The sequence below is a fragment of the Cydia fagiglandana genome, chromosome 26 (genome assembly GCF_963556715.1).
Source record: "Cydia fagiglandana chromosome 26, ilCydFagi1.1, whole genome shotgun sequence".
Taxonomy (NCBI): domain Eukaryota; kingdom Metazoa; phylum Arthropoda; class Insecta; order Lepidoptera; family Tortricidae; genus Cydia; species Cydia fagiglandana.
Window position 1 is genome coordinate 322,029 of NC_085957.1, and position 17,056 is coordinate 339,084.

Below are 17,056 nucleotides of genomic sequence, written 5' to 3' on the forward strand. Positions count from 1 at the left end.
TGGCGGCCATGCACTATGTCATAAAAGTCGTCATGGGTGTCGTTTTATAGGTTTTAGGGGGCGCAGATTTCGAAAATGATGACCATTTTGGAATTATGTCTTAAAAGTCATCATGGATGTCGTTTTATTGGTCATGGTCATCATTTTCGAAATCTGCACACCTGTGTTAGAAATAAGGTATCTTAGTAAGTCAACAACATCTATATCTATTATCGAAATGTACTTTTGATAGTAGTAGTACGAAATGTAATCTGAAAGGAATCATGTAATATATTCCTGTAATGAGGAATCGACATTGATTCCTTCTTCTTCTTCTCCTAAGCTTTTTTCCCATCATCTGGGGTCAGCTCTCCTTGTCTGTCTTTTCCATTTTTCTCTATCCTGCGCTGTTGCTGCGTCCATCTCGGTGTCCTTCAGATCTCTCTGGACCGTCGTCAGCCAGGTGGCGGGGGGTCTTCCGCGGCGACGCGTCGTGGTGGGTAGGCTTAACGCTACGTTTACCATGTGGTCTGTAGGGCGGCGAAGTATATGGCCATACTATCGCAAGCGACGTTCCTTGACCTTGTCAATGATGGGAGCGACTTTGTAACTGCCTCGGATGTGTATGTTTCGGACTTTGTCTAGAAGTGTTACGCCCGCTGACCAGCGTAGCATGCGCATTTCTGTCGGAGGAATCGACATTGATTCCAATTACTAGTAATTGTAATATTCGAAAAATTTATTCCTAATTCCTCAAATAGAATTGTAGGTAAGTACTTAGTAATTCGGTGTTGTTAGATTACAAAGTAATCTGGGAATCGGTAATCAGATTACAAAGTAATTTCAAGTAATCGTGGAATCAGGAATCAATTACGAAATGCCCATCTCGGACTAAGTAGCACTGCATTCAATTGATCTTTTTGGCGAACCGCGAGTTCACAGTTGGGGGCGAACTACTAGTTAATAGTAGATTGTTAACCAAGGGTTGAAAGGCACCCATTTCTGTCGAGGTAGTTTGGCGCTCGAACGCAGTGAGAGCGCCAATAGTCCGAGACAGAAATGGTGCTTTTCACCCGAGTTAAACACTCTACTTTTCATATCGAATGCGAGGAAACCAAACAAGACAAGGCAATTTCGCAAAATCAGTAATGGAAGTACCTAATAGACCTACGGCCATGATTTATTTTCCTTAGGACTTACTTGCACTCGGAGACTTTACATGTGTGAACCCCTAGCGAAAATCATTTAGATTGCAATATTTACGAAAACACACATTTTTTAACAAACTGCAGTATTTTTAAAATGATTTGATCATTATAGTATGAAAATCAACTGGATTGCCTCTTACTTTTTAATTTTATACTTTTTCGTTCTAAAAGCCGCAACAGACTACCGGACCGCACCGCGACCTTGGTGCGCCGCACCACGTAATAACATAATAAAAGTATTTTAAATATTAATTAATAATATAAGTAATTTTTAACTTGTATTTTATTTTATTTTCATGAATATAGTGCTAAATAACTTTAAAAATCAATTTAATATCGTACAAACGTTTAACTCTGTGGCTGTATAAGATTCTGCCTTTGCTCATTTACGCAAGTGTAAGGTTTAAAAAAATATTTTTGGTGTATTCCTTTTGGTTCCCGCCTTATGAAATCGAGTAAATAGAATTCAAAGAAATCAAGAATAATTTGTTTTTAACAATTCACTTACATCATTTTTTATAAAAAAAGGATCAACGTGGGATTAATAAAATTAAACAATTACCAATTGTTCCAGGCGAGGAAATAAAGACACTATTTTTCCATTTTGTTTCCACCCAGTTGTTCGTGGGACGGGGACGCAGAGGAGCACACCACTTTTCTGCACTAGAGCATAAACGTATCACTCTCTGCGCACCTTTTAGAACAACAACGACCCACTTTCAGAGCACGAGATATGAAAATATATTTAATTTTTTTTCGACTCGATAGCCCGTGGAGCGCGCTGGCCCTATGGGCCTTGTCTATAATCTCTATAATATACTTATTCATAGAATCTAGTATACAACTTGTTGTATTTATTTAAAAACTTGTAGGCAGAGTCTTAGAAACAAAACTGGTTTACTTTTGTGTGTACGATTTTATTATTATTTTAGGTGTTACTTGCAGCAGGTACCAGTACAAATATTTATTGTGTGTAATTAGGTCTTACAATTCTCGGCTCAGAAAACTCGACTTCATCTAGTTTATAACTTATAACTGCGGCCCTCGAATTTTAAGAACCCTTATTATGTAACTGTTGCAAAAAAATACTATTAAAATAAAGTTTAATTGTTTGCACAGCTTGGTGGCGGGAGCTGCGGTCGGGCTGCGTTTTCCGGACGGGTTCCAGTTCGGCGTGGCCACCGCGGCCTACCAGGTCGAGGGGGCGTGGAACGTGAGCGGTGAGTTTATAGTAAAGTGTACAGTTTGGTGGCGGAGCTACGGTCGGGCTGCGTTTTCCGGACGGGTTCCAGTTCGGCGTGGCCACCGCGGCCTACCAGGTCGAGGGGGCGTGGAACGTGAGCGGTGAGTTTATAGTAAACGTGTACAGCTTGGTGGCGGAGCTGCGGTCGGGCTGCGTTACCCGGACGACACTTCGGCGTGGCCACCGCGGCCTACCAGGTCGAGGGCTCCTGGAACGCAGTGGTAGCTATGAAACCAGCCCTGGTCTTCCTTAAGGCCCTTTCGGTGATGCTATGACAGATAACACACTAAGGTAGGTACATATAACTCTATAGTAGGGCGTGCAGTGTGTTCTTGCACCTCCTCCTGCGAACGCGAAGCGAAGCGATGCGGCGCGGGGTGAATCAATCCTTTGATACCTATAGAAGTGTCCTACGCTACGTGGGCGATCTTGTTGCGAACGCGAACGCCTTGGGCCCGCCGCGCCGGGTCTTGTTCGCGAGTTGTTCGCTTACGTAAGATGGAGCGTTACGGGATTACGGTTCAGCGAGAGAGATGATGCAGCCATCTACTCAACTAGAGAACTAGTCATCAGTCATTCAATCAGTTTAATCAATCAGTAGGTACACAATCAGGTCATGTACTGACTGAAGGAAAAGTACGAGTACCTACAATTGTTAGTTTGTATGAAACTCGCTTTTAGCTCGGTTCATAAACCCACACTCGTATTTTATTGACTTTCATTATGTAGCAGTCACATAAACTAAGTACTAATTATTATTTAGAGGACAGAAGGCAAGCCGTGCGTGCAAATTTATATCAATAAACAAATAATTTATATCAATAATTAAGTTAAAATGCAAATGAATATCAATAAAATATATATAAAAATACAATAACAATCATTAGCCTTTATTGCGCCTATTGTTGTGCGTGCTAAAAAAAGATATATTCCCCATCGCATGATTACAATCAATACATATAATAAATAAATAACATTAAATCAATATAATTGTACCAATCAGTCATTGCAAGGATCTTCACTAACCGAGCGTTAGCGAATGTCTCCGTTTCAGGTAGGCCAAAAATATTTACGTATGTCCGGCTCGATGATTTAATAGTTTTCTTTTGTCGATTCAGTTTTTGGATTTTTTTTCAAAATGGCGTTGTTATTGGTACATTTATTTCTAGTTATTAAACATTATAATTGTTGATGATTTATTTTTAAATAAATAAAATAAAAAGCCTTTATTGATTCTCTAAGAGATTACAGTATGTTATATAAGTATTTTTTTTTAATCTTTAAGGTTTGTTTGTAGAGACCCCTTTTTGGGTGAAGGCCTCCTCCAGTTTTCGCCAAGCTTTTCTATCCTTGGCCTTCTGTGGCCAATCCTTGCCAGCTGTAGCCATTATTTCGTCGGTCCACCTTTCTTTGGGCTTTCCTTGTTTCCTGGTCCCGGTGGGACCACGCCATAGCGTGGTTATTTTTGCCCATCTTTCATTGCTTGAGCGTGCTACGTGGCCACACCATTTCCATTTAAGTTTTTGCGCGTATGGTAAAGCATCTATGATGCCAGTTTTCTGTCGTATGTCCGTGTTTCTCTTTTTGTGGATTAGTTTTAAGTTTAAAATACACCTTTCCATAGCTCGCTGACAGCACTGTATTTGGTTTCGCGTCTTCTTGTTATATATCCATGTTTGGCATGCATAAGTGAGGCTTGGCAGCAAACAAGTATCTAATTTTTTTTTTTTTAATTTTATTGGCATGTTTGATTTTAAAATTTCCTTGTATGACCAGAATTTGTTCCAAGTGATAGCAATCCGTCTAGCAATTTCTTCCATGTTTCTGTCTTGGTTGAACGATACTAATTTTCCTAAGTAGATATATTTTTGAACATATTCTAATGGTTGTGAGTTAACAATTATGTCCTTTTCTGTATAATTTGTCATGATTTTAGTTTTTAGTACATTTAGCTCTAGGCCTATTTCCCTGCTTACGTGGTTCAATTCGTTTATCATTTTTTCCAGTTGACGCGCTGTTTCTGAAAATATGACGATGTCGTCTGCGAACCGTAGGTTATTCAGATATTTTCCGTTAATGAATAAACCGTTTGAAGTCCAGTCTAAGTCTTTCATGATGTGCTGAAGGACTGAAATGAATAATTTAGGTGATAGCGGATCCCCCTGCTTTACGCCCCGCTTTATTTCGATGGGTTCACCAATTCTATCTAGTTTAATTCTACTTATGCTCTTGTTATATATGTCCTTTAATATTTGTATATATGTTTCTGGGATATTTTGATCTCTTAGTGCGTTCCAAATACTTATGTGCGAGATAGAATCGAACGCTTTTGCGTAATCGATAAAAGCTAGATATAATGGCCGTTTGAACTCTGTGTATTTTTCGATTACTTGGTCGATTGTGTGTATATGGTCTAAGGTATTGAATCCCTTTCGAAATCCAGCTTGCTCTATGTCACTAACCCCTCCTTACTTACTTAATTACTTACTTACCTAACCGTAACATAAACACCCCCTGTAGATTTATCCCTAAAATATGGCCATGTGATCGTCTAGCTAGTAGTTAGGACCCCTCGAAGCGAACCGCAGTAACCTCAAATTCTTTAATGAGTATCAACTAAATTTTGGACTCTGATTTTATTTAAATTTACCTAGATTTTATGAACAGAAATTTATGGTAATAAATTAATTATGAAAATAAGAAATAATTTAAAGAAAGTCGAGTTATAGAAATGGAATAATTCAATAAAATTTATTAGCGTAATGTAAATGAAGTTGTAGAATTACTATAATGTATTTAAGTATTGCAGCATATATGATGACATAAATATAAAAAATTGTTGTTGGTAAAATCCTGCTACGCCTATTAAGATCCCGGTATAACATAGAAGTAGCACTCCTGAGATAAGCTCATTTACACCCTAGAATTTCAAGAATAATTACAGTTAACTATCAACTTCTAACCGATGTGTGATTTACTCACACGTGCTACTTCGTATGCCCGATGCAGGTCTGGGAACTCTTAGTCCGATTACAAGATCAATCGGAACACCTACCCTACCAGTTTAGCCAGAAGGGCTTTGACCAACACTTCGTAACTTAAGCGCACCTAGATGATGATGAAAAGAAGTGTCAAAGTATCCATCAGTCATCAAAATTACTTATCTTTTTTATATTCAAAAGCTAGGGATGCTAATCCCTTAGTCCCATTCCCCAAAACTGATAATATAGACAGAATTCCTAGTTTTCTTGATGTATAAACAAAGTACCGAGTTTATTTGCTAACTATTAGTTTAATCGAGGCCGAAATTGAGTATTCACTCAATTATATCCTTTGTACTGCTCCTGCCTGACAAAGGTTCCCTAAAGCAAACCGTTCCTCAATCCCAGAATAGTCTGCGTTCCTAAATCCAGCTGATGTTGTAAATATCTGATTGTATTACTCAGTACCTCGCTCCTACACCAGACAACCAGAAATGAAAATTAGAAATAAATTACATTAATTATTTACCCATATAAATTAGGAAGTCATAGACAGTTGAACACTTTTACTTTCTAAACACACATATTTTAGGATAAAGAAACCATATTTTTAAACATTTAAAGAGAAATTTATATCTACCATATCAATTTTATAAATCAGAACTAAAAAGGAACCTTGATAGACAATAAAAGTGTGTGTGATTCTACCCTATTCCTACCCTTTGTCCCTAATCTAGTACATTCAAAGCACAGTTCGTTCTTACCATCGACCTAATGCTTTGTAATATACACAAGTGTAGTCCCTACGAGAAGCTGTAAAGTTCGGCAGGCGAAACCGATGAAGCAACCTACAGGCCAGTGTATTTGGTTCCCCCTCCTACGCCCGCGGGCATGGTGGTAGGAAGTAAACCGCCCTATTCCGTGTATATAAGTGTATCAGTACCCTAGCACACACACGCACCAATCATGTGGGAAACTCTGCCGCGACTAAGACTAAGCGTAAGATAGCAATCACGACAAAAGCTTTTCCCCGCAACCAGCACTAGTATGAACCGGAGCACCGAAATATATAAATAAATTTAATAGGAGACCTAGTCTCAATTACTGCCGACTTCAGTGGGCAGGGATTACTCCCAAATGACGCGCACGTGACGTCCCCACATCCATCTAAACAGCTGGACCTTGAGACTAGTGAGATAATTCATCTCTTATGTTGATATAAAAGAGATGCCAAGTCCTCTCAAACTTGGAGCAAAAGACTCCTAATCATCCAATCCTTTGGCACCGTTAGGCGGAGTGAATGCTTAGCTGGACAAACTGTCAGTCCAAACAATGATCTGGCTTTTTAAATAGCAAAAATACCCCATAGAAAGACACTAAAATAACTAAATTATCACAAAATTAAACTAACTCACCGGAGAAGTGAAATTCCCCCAAACACTGTCATCTATATTTAACATTACGAGAATTTCTTCCCGTAAAACCAAACACAGACACAATTCCAAGCCCCGGTCATGCAACGACATTATCCCTGCATAGCATGACGACACTTAGAACACACAGCGTAAAGAAAACTTCACAATAACTAAAACCCACACAAGGCAGTAAAGAATCTCCACAACAGTCCAAACTTAGCATTACGACGATCAAAATCCCCGCAAAACTAAGCACAGACACAAATTCTAAGTTTAAATTTACCAGGATAATTCCAAGTAAAAACAAACAGAAAAAGTTCGCGGAGAAACTTTACCTCCCCGCACTACGTTACACCCGAAAACCAGAGTCACTGCTAGTCCGATGGTCGAAGAATGTATCAATCCCCCCTACTCTCCGCACCGGCCTTTTATACCTTTTACTATGGCGACATAATGGCGACTGAACGGCGACATATTGGCGACAAAACAGCGACATAATAGCGACTTATTGGCGACATAATAGCGGCATAATAGCGACTTATTGGCGACATAACAGCGACATAATAGCGACTTATTGGCGACATAATAGCGACATATTGGCGACATAACAGCGACTTATTGGCGACATAATGGCGACATAACAGCGACATAACGGCGACATATTGGCGACATTACCTAGAAAAACCTAATGGCGACATAACAGCGACATATTGGCGACTTAATAGCGACATATTGGCGACATTACCCTGAATATCCTAATGGCGACATAATAGCGACATATTGGCGACATTACCTAGAAACATCTAATGGCGACATAACAGCGACATATTAGCGACTTAATAGCGACATATTGGCGACATTAACCAGAAAATACTAATGGAGACATAACAGCGACATATTGGCGAGTTAATAGCGACATATTGGCGACATTTCCCTGAATATCCTAATGGCGACATAATAGCGACATATTGACGACTTAATAGCGACATATTGGCGACATTACCTAGAAAGATCTAATGGCGACATAACAGCGACATATTAGCGACTTAATAGCGACATATTGGCGACATTACCCAGAAAATACTAATGGCGACATAACAGCGACATATTAGCGACTTAATAGCGACATATTGGCGACATTACCCAGAAAATACTAATGGCGACATAACAGCGACATTTGGGCGACATAACAGCGACTTATAAAGATAAACATCATTCCAAAAGTACCAGGATACCAGAACTGCAGAAGAGGTCGTTGCCTCGGACAGGTAACAAGGTTTGATTCAAGAAGAAAGGTCTTAGGTTTCAGGTTGTTTTACTAAACCATATGTCCTAAATTTTAAGGTTCACTTTCGCTTACTTCAGATCAAAAATCACGTCCCTTTCTCTCACACAGTTTAGAGGTAGACAGAGTTATTTTCATTGATATTTACGCACACATAGACATTAGCTGTGTATTCCGAGTAGTCCGTTTGAGTAGACTTTAATAAAAAGGGAACGTTCGAATACTCTCGGCGCGCGAATTTTTAAACATTATTTTACTTTGGTATTTTTTTAGTTTGTTTATTTCTAAGTTAAAATAAGGATTAATTTAAAAAAAAATGCATGTGATAAGTAATAAACCATAGAATTACGTGCATCAAGTTTCAATCGTTAGAATATTAGATGGAATTATGAATGAAATATGCCTCTGAAGAGGACATCAGTACTAAATTGGTAATTTCTTTTTATTTCCCGTGTTTTGTAATGAAAAATGAGGCTTATACTAGGCAATAGGCATACGGCTAGTCACATCTACAGGTTGGTGGAGCTCTATATATGGACTTATTCTTTCTTCTAGACACGTTGCAAACAGCTTATAGATGCTAGGTAACAGGCTAATCGGGCGGTAGTTACCTATGTCTGCGGGGTTGCCTTTTTTATGTAATAGGGTGATATTTGACATAGTCCATTTTTTTGGTACTTTCCTTTCTTGCAATATTTTGTTGAACAGGTGCGTAAGGGGCGTAGCTATAACGTATCGGGATAATTTTAGCATTTCATTTGATATAGAATCGGGGCCGGGGCTTTTATCACATTTCAGTTTCTCGAGCTTCTTAATTAAATCACTTGTGCTAAAATATTGTGGTGTATCCAAGTTGGTTGTACATTCTAGTTCTTTTTGGTTTGTTGTTTCATGTTGACGAGAATATAGTTTGCGGTAGAAGTCAGTGGCAATGGCAACTATATCTGTTCGCGTTCCGTTTGTTTCGTTTCCATTTTTTGATAGAGTCTGTATCAATTCCTTTGTCGTGTTAAGTTTCTTGAGAGCTTTCTTTGTTCCGCCGGAGCTTTCCAGATATTTTTGGATAACTTCTAGACGATGTTGGTAGTAATCCTTTTTAATTTGTTTATTTGTGGTTTTGTACAAGTAAGAAAGCTCTCGTTTTTGTTCTGTTGTTTTTGGTTTTATTCTCTGCAGTTTTTGACGTTTTTTCAGTAACTCTTTCGTCTCTGCACTTAATATATATTTTTCAGTAGATTTTACTTGAGTATTAGACGATAATATGCTCGACGTGATACACTTTTCAATTTTGTGGTATAATGATTCGATATTTTCGTCTTCGTTGAAATACGTAGCACTTACATTTTTTACTAAGTTTTGTAAGAATTCTTCTTCGTTGAGGCTTTTATACTTACTATGTAATGCGTTATAGTTCGCTCTATTTTTTTGTAATTTATCGATTTTTAGAGCGCCTCGTAGCATTCGGTGGTCGCTGGGGTAATTTAGATTGCTTATTACTTCGAGGTTCGTAAATCTTTTCGGTACATTTGTTAAATTATAGATAGTGATATTTTTTCGAACCTCATAATATGGAGTGCGCATACTCTATCCGAAATCGGTGAGAATTTTTCAATATTGTTTTTGTATTTTTTTTTGAGTATAAACCCAACTCCGTAGTGTCCTTTCTTTTCGCCTGTATAGCAGAATATGTGGTCTGTATCTTCAAGAATTTTACTGGCGTTTATTCTTATTTCGGACAAGCCATATATCAAAAATTAAATACGACATTATGTATTTAATTTTTGATATAGCTTCTTTAAATTCTATTAGCCTTTCTATTGTTGACAGTGATCTAACATTGAATGTGCATGTGTATATTTTTTGTTCTTTATTTTCGTTTCTGTTTTTGCTTGAAATGGTATTGTTTTGTAGTGGAGGGTTTTGGTCTACTCCCTCCACGGTGACCAGCCGGATTGGAGGGGTTGTGCTGTCCGCAGGGACAGCGGGGTTATGTTTGTTACTTATGCTTCTTTCTATTTCAGTGGTATAGGAGGGAGGCGTTATTTCTAATTGCTATGCTCTATTTTCAGCAACCTGCTCTTGGCTATCTGAGTCTACGTCGGATACAGTATGAGGAGCAAACACAGGCCAGTAGTTCGTCCGGGGATTGTTTTCGGAGATTTTATTTTTCTTATTCAGCCTGCTGGCCGCTGCGTTGTTAGGACTCGAGTTTGAGGTTTCCGGAGATGCGGATAAGTTACGTTTATTGTTACAATGATTGTTTGTTTTTTGTAACGGTCGGTCCTTTAAGAAAATGATGCGGTCATATTTGATTACAGCGTTTTTCCCTTCCTCTCTCAGCGTTTTGACTTCTTCTAACAATGTTTTGCGTTTTTCCAGTATCTCGGGAGGGAAATCTTCTTTTATATAATAGTTAGTATTTTCTAATGATCTTTTGTTTTTTAAGATAATTATTTTTTTGCCCAGCGTGGAAAGGGTTATCGCTATGGGTCTAATTTTGTTTTCTCCTTTTTTACCCCGCCTTGCAGCGACCTCTATTTCAGATCTTGAAAGTGGTGTCTTCATAGTATTGTTGACAAGCAAGAGAATGTTATCTTCCAATTTTTCGTAACTAGATTCTGTTTCCGGGACTCCAAAAATTACAATGTTTCGCTTCTTACTTTCTTTTTCTACGTATTTTAATCTTTTTTCTTGTTTTTCAATTTTTTCTTCCATAACTTTTTGTTTTCCTTCCAACTTGTCGATTTTTTCATCGATTTTTTTTGATATTGTGTCCGTGATCCTATTTTCCATCTCTCTATTTTCAGTTCTTAATTTTTTCATTTCTTCTTGTATGTTTTTTAGCATTTCGTTGAGTTGGTCCATCTTTTTATGTTTTACGCCCTCTGTGGTCTCTTAGCGTTAAGCTTGTTGTTAAAATGCGTAAGCGCAATTTACGGAGTAAGGTCGCTGCGTGCTTCGAGTTGATTTGTAGCGTTCCACTTAATTTTTGTGTGATCTCATAGATGGCAGCACTCTTTGAATTTGAGCGACATCTAGCGATAAAGGTGTATTTTCCGTTCCGGTTTTCACTATTTTGGTTATATTTTGTCCAAAAAAATTAAGGGTTGATATTTCTCACTTTATTTAGCGTTTCACTCACTATTTATGGTGCCCACTTCGTGATTTTAGTCCGAAAAAGAACCTCCAAGAGGTAAATAGTAGTGTTTTTGTCACTGTAAACAACGATGTTTTTTTTGCCATTTTCACACAATTTACTGTTTATTTTCTTTTGATTTTATTTGTCCAGGTTATTCGCACTGCACTTTAAATATTTATCACTTCTACTTGTGATTTTAAGTCGCTTTAGTATTTTTATCGAGCGAAAATACACAGAGCTATAAGGTTGCGAGAGTACCACCTACCCTCCAAATCAGAAAATCAAACATCATCAAACATCAACATTTATTCAGCAAATAGGCCACAAGGGCACTTTTACACGTCAACATTGAATTTACATAAAAGCAAAAATAATAACATCAACAATTTTATAAAATAAAACTAACAATTCAATCTAACGTATTACAATTACTAAGAGATGTATATGGTCTCTTAATGTCGAATTACATACAAAATACAGATAAAAAAACACACACAAAAAAAATCTATAATATTTAGAGGTGTAAATGTCTCTAGGTGTCAGAACTATAATATAAATTTATTTTTATTGCTTGTAAAACATCTTGACGTGTTAAAGTGCCCTTGTAGCCTATAATATATAGTCTAAATGATAGATACCGTCAACCGGGGCCAATAGGGATGCATGGCTGAGGTGAATGAGGAACAAAACTTAATAGCTTCTCTACACGATGGCCCAGGGCTGGACCAGCAAGATGGCCATGCGATGGTTATGGCTCCTATACACAATGGCCCAGCGCTGGACCAGCGAGATGGCCATGCGATGGTTATGGCTCCTATACACAATGGCCCAGCGCTGGACTAGCGAGATGACCATGCGGTGGTTATGGCTCCTCTACATAAGGCCCAGCGCTGGAGCAGCGAGATGGCCATGCGATAGTTAAGCGGACGCACTATGGAATGGGCCACGTGTAGATGTGTACGCATACATTTTGATTGTATATCTGAATGTTTGCAGACAAGACCCCCAGCATGTGGGACGACTGGACGCAGCAGAACCCCCACAAGATACCAGACGGCAGCACGGGGGACGTGGCCTGCAACTCATACAACAAGTACAACTATATTGAGTTACTAATACTTCTTCATCATCATCATCATCATAACTTAAGAGCTTTGTTCTTGTCGGTGGAGCAATCGCCAATCATTTCTTTCTTTCAATCAATGCTTCTTAGTAATAATTAATAATGTAGTGGCTCTGTGAGCTGTAGACTCCGCGAGCTTTACTTATTCCTGAATAAAATTAACGAATGGCTTCGCCATTTTGTAAAATCTCCAACAACTGAATCCACAATAAAATCTATGTATTCATCGAACCTACTCACAAAGTTTCACGACAATCAGTTGAGGATTGCGACGTGTAGAGGAAAACATCCGTCCGGACATACGAGAGCATTTTCGGCCAAGCTGGAAGATATAGGCATGCAAGCACGTTTTGAACCGTCTAAACGGGGCTCAAGTGCCTTGTAATATCCTTAAATTTATTAAATAAGATTGTATTTTCTCACTGTACAGATGGCCGGAGGACATCCGAATGTTGAAGGATCTGGGGGTGGATTACTACAGGTTATACGGCTTTCACATTTCATATATTACTTAACATTTTACATTACGACACACCACAGATCTATATATACCTCGTTTTAGCATTAAATACAAGTAAACAATCTTGACGAGTTTTTTTATCGAAGAACGCTTTTAAAAATAGTAACTATTACTAATGAAACCAAAATAATGCACCTAAATAATACATACCTATATGTAAAATCGCTATCGCCATTGCGGCATTTGTTTATGTTAAATAACATTAGACATTTCATTTTAAATAAAACGCCATCACGACTGATAGGTACTAGAAATGAGGGCAAATTAAATTCTTTAGTTTTTCAAAGGTATTCGAAATATGAATGTCATTATTAAACCTCCCATAGAAAAATTGAGTTTCGTACCCTTTTCGACTGACATAGTGGATGTGCCGGAGTATACATTTCTCTTTGGTTCATCATATGTCTGCATGTAGGGAGATAAAGTGAGTTTAAGCCCAGGTTCTCAATATCGTGGCCGCGGCTGCTGCCCACCGGGCTGCCGAACAAGATCAGCCAAGATGGTGCCCGCTACTACAACCAGCTCATCGACGCGCTGCTCCGGAACCGGATACAACCCTACGTCACCATCTATCACTGGGACATGCCCCGGAGGATATATAACATGGGTAAATGCTCACTTTATTCGTAAAACTATTCAAACATGCTGAACTCTCACCACGCTAACATTGCGTATACTTGCCAGTAACAAGCATATATACTTACATGAATCCCTAAAGCTCCATACTTGACATGAAACCTTAGCATGGTTTAACTTTATACACCTTTCATTTCAACGCGATGCTCGAGATCGGCAAGCAACCGTACATAAATATTGTCTTCAGTCTTGGAAACAAAAAGTATTTGTTTATTATTCCTGCACACTATTTTCCTCTCTGCATTGAAAGGTCAGATGCTTTAGTAAAAACTAGCACTTGTGCCAATTCCTGAGTTCAGTTGTCAAGCGGACCCCAGCCTCCCATTCACATATTCTGTTAAAGTTGGGTAATAGTATGCAATGTTATGGTACCATTGAGCTGATCTGATGATGGACACAGGAGATGACCGTAGGAACGCAATCTAATTGTGTTTGGATTTGCTAGCATTGTCTCGGTGAGTATGAGTTGCCTGTTCAAAGAAAAGTGAAGTCAGCAAAACATCAAACATCAAACATCATCAAACATCAAACATCAACATTTATTCAGCAAATAGGCCACAAGGGCATTTTTACACCTCAACATTGAATTTACATAAAAGCAAAAATAATAACAATTTTATAAAATATAATTTTTAAGAAAAAAAAACCGACTTCTATGGGGCCCGGTGAACGATTATGGTAGATGGTGCACTATGTAGAAAAGGAGGTAAAACCAGTACCTACTTTCTAGTAGCATTTCGTTTCCGTAAGGGTCGTAGTTATCTAGCCTAACCTAACCCACTTCTCTGATAGCAGTTCGGTTCTGTGAGGATCGCAGTTCGAACCTAATCAAACCCACTTTTCTAGTAGCATTTCGTTTCTGTAAGACTCGCAGTTCTAACCAAACCTAACCCACTTTTGTTCGGTTCTGTGAGGATCGCAGTTCAAACCTAACCTAACCCACTTAACGGCGCATGCAGTGCGGTGTACGGGAGTTTGAGCGGGAGGGGTTTGGCATCATCATACCCACATTTTATGGTAGGTAATCATAGTTGTTTATTTAGTTTAGGTATCATAGTGGTTTTCCGGGTCAAGGTCCGGGTCTCTGAGTCAGAGTCCGGGTCCGAGTCCCGGTCCAAGTCCGGGTCCGGGTCCGAGTCCGGGTCCGAGTCCGGGTCCGAGTCCGGGTCCGAGTCCGGGTCCGAGTCCGGGTCCGAGTCCGAGTCCGGGTCCGAACCGGATCCGGGTATGAGTCCGGGTCCCAGTCCAAGTCAAAATCGAAATTCGAAATCACCAAACATGTACTATGCGTCGTTGAAGAGTTCTGTTCTGATCATCATCAGCAGTTCCACTTCATCAAATGCGACAGTTTTTAATGAAAATGCTTGATTTTCTGATGAAAATACAAAAATCTCTATACGCATGCCTTTAAAATTTGAGGAGTTCCCTCGATTTCTCATGGATCCCATCATCAGAACTCAAGCTTGATAAAATTGTGGCTTAAAAATTTAACTTGCTTAACAAACATAACGAAGAGGACAAATCGCCAAAGGTGAACTATGCGTCGTTGAAGAGTTCCGTTCTGATCATCATCAGCAGTTCCACTTCATCAAATGTCACGTTTTTGAATGTATATGCTTGATTTGTTGATAAAAACACAAAAATCACCATATGTATGTGTGAGATACGTAGTATAAAAACAAAGATCACACTTACATTTTTACGAGATGGTTCACTTTTGCTAAGCTAATACGTACTTATATCGAAATAATAAGTTAGAACTGCTGTTCAATAACACAACTACCCTCCATGTATATTTCTTGACCATAACTGTCAGAACATAAGTAAGGTAAATAAAGTATTTTATAATAATAAGCCATGATATTAAATTTGTATTAGTTTGCGTTAATTATTCTATAATAAATTAAACTAAATGCAGCAAATACATTTGTTGAATTGAATTATTATAATAACCGGATGTGCAGGAAACATCTTATTTGTTATTCCCACCAAGAAGTGGTAGAAGGGGTGAAGTCTAATCGAATATAAGCGGGTGTCTGACAGTTGTGGGTCACTTCTCAGTTGGAGAGCTACGACGACGAACGAAGTTAAGTGTCAATTTTATTTAATTGTGATTTTATGACTTGTTATAAATTTCTGTATGTTTTCTTTGTGTTATAGTCTGATGGTATGTACGTTACAATCTTTAATGTGAATATAACCCTTTGATGAGTTTTTAATAGTTGCTATGTAACGTATATTCCAACTGATTACGGTGTAATACATCATGTGGCTTATTGCTCGATCTTTATTACTATTTTAAACTATGCCAAGTGTGTACATTAAGGTAGCCAGTACTAACTATAAGCCACCAATATTTATTACGCATAAAATAATATTTTTGTGAATTATGTGATAATAAAGCCGATTAATTGTTCCATAAATCTACAATATACTTTTACTTACAATCTGCTTATATAAATATATTACTTAAATAATGTCTACCATTTTTCATATTCTAAACCTTGTAGTTGTCGCTATAATAAATACATTACTTTGAGCAATAACTAACTAGTCTTAATTAAATACTGCCTTACATAATTATTTCCTATTTTATCAACGATAATACTAAAGTAAATCTGACATCAGAAGTGGGATGATATTACACACATTCTATGCCTACAAAACTAATGTTTCAGGAGCAGTACGAGTATAAGGACTGCTTATGCTAGTCAACAGCGGGACGCCATCCAACTCCAAACAGACACTGTAAGCCGCGCTATCCTGGACACAAGGACACTGGTGTTTCACTTTCAGTGAAAACCCCAGGTGAAACAAGATATTTGGTATACTAAGCATGATGCTTTTTATGGAGAACCGCAGCAAGCAGCTCAAAAGTACTTCGCGAAACAGAAACTGCCGCACCTGTGAGACGCTGCGGCGTGGCGCCTGTCTGGAAGGATGACTGATGAATGATGTTGTTTCTGGTATGTTAAAATTTGGTTACACTTAAAAATAGGACTGTATAGGTATGTTTAGATATCGAATCACATCGAATAGTTACCGAGTTAGATAAACGTAAACGTCTGTCCTTTTCATAACCTGTTATGTAACCATAATGACGCATAAATAAATATTTTCTAATCTATACTATTCTAAATGACGACTTAGTTAATGACTGAATCGAATAATAATAAAAAAAAAGAAGCTTTTTGTGAAATTGGATTTTAGAAAAGCAGTTTGGTTTGAATAAGTTTCCAAACGTTGGAATAACGTTATTTATGGCCTGGATAAATATTTTAATCGTGATCAGTTAGCTACAACTCGAATCTCATTATAAGATTTTGAGGTCTGCATTAAAGACTACGTTGGAAATTTTAGGCGGTTAATAACAATGGGCATTTTAATTGTAACTTACCGCGTGTCTTAAGTTAGGTACGTTTATCAAGTCACGTTCAGCTGTCGGTTTAGTTACGAATTTGATACTTAATTTAATTGTCGCGGTTATGATATTTGTCCTCAGATTTGTGACTTTTCCTAACCGGCCG

At 38.1% G+C, this 17,056-nt stretch overlaps 1 protein-coding gene across 1 annotated transcript in view; it reads left to right on the top strand.

Moving 5' to 3' along the window:
• The first annotated feature begins 528 nt into the window (after positions 1-528).
• LOC134677244 (myrosinase 1-like) overlaps positions 529-17,056 on the top strand; it is a 48,199-nt gene continuing 31,671 nt past the window's right edge. Inside the window, exons 1-6 of the mRNA XM_063535676.1 lie at positions 529-602; positions 2,307-2,407; positions 2,445-2,531; positions 12,247-12,343; positions 12,804-12,854; positions 13,334-13,500. Coding sequence (XP_063391746.1) covers positions 529-602; positions 2,307-2,407; positions 2,445-2,531; positions 12,247-12,343; positions 12,804-12,854; positions 13,334-13,500 — 577 coding nt within the window. The remainder of the gene's footprint in view (positions 603-2,306; positions 2,408-2,444; positions 2,532-12,246; positions 12,344-12,803; positions 12,855-13,333; positions 13,501-17,056) is intronic.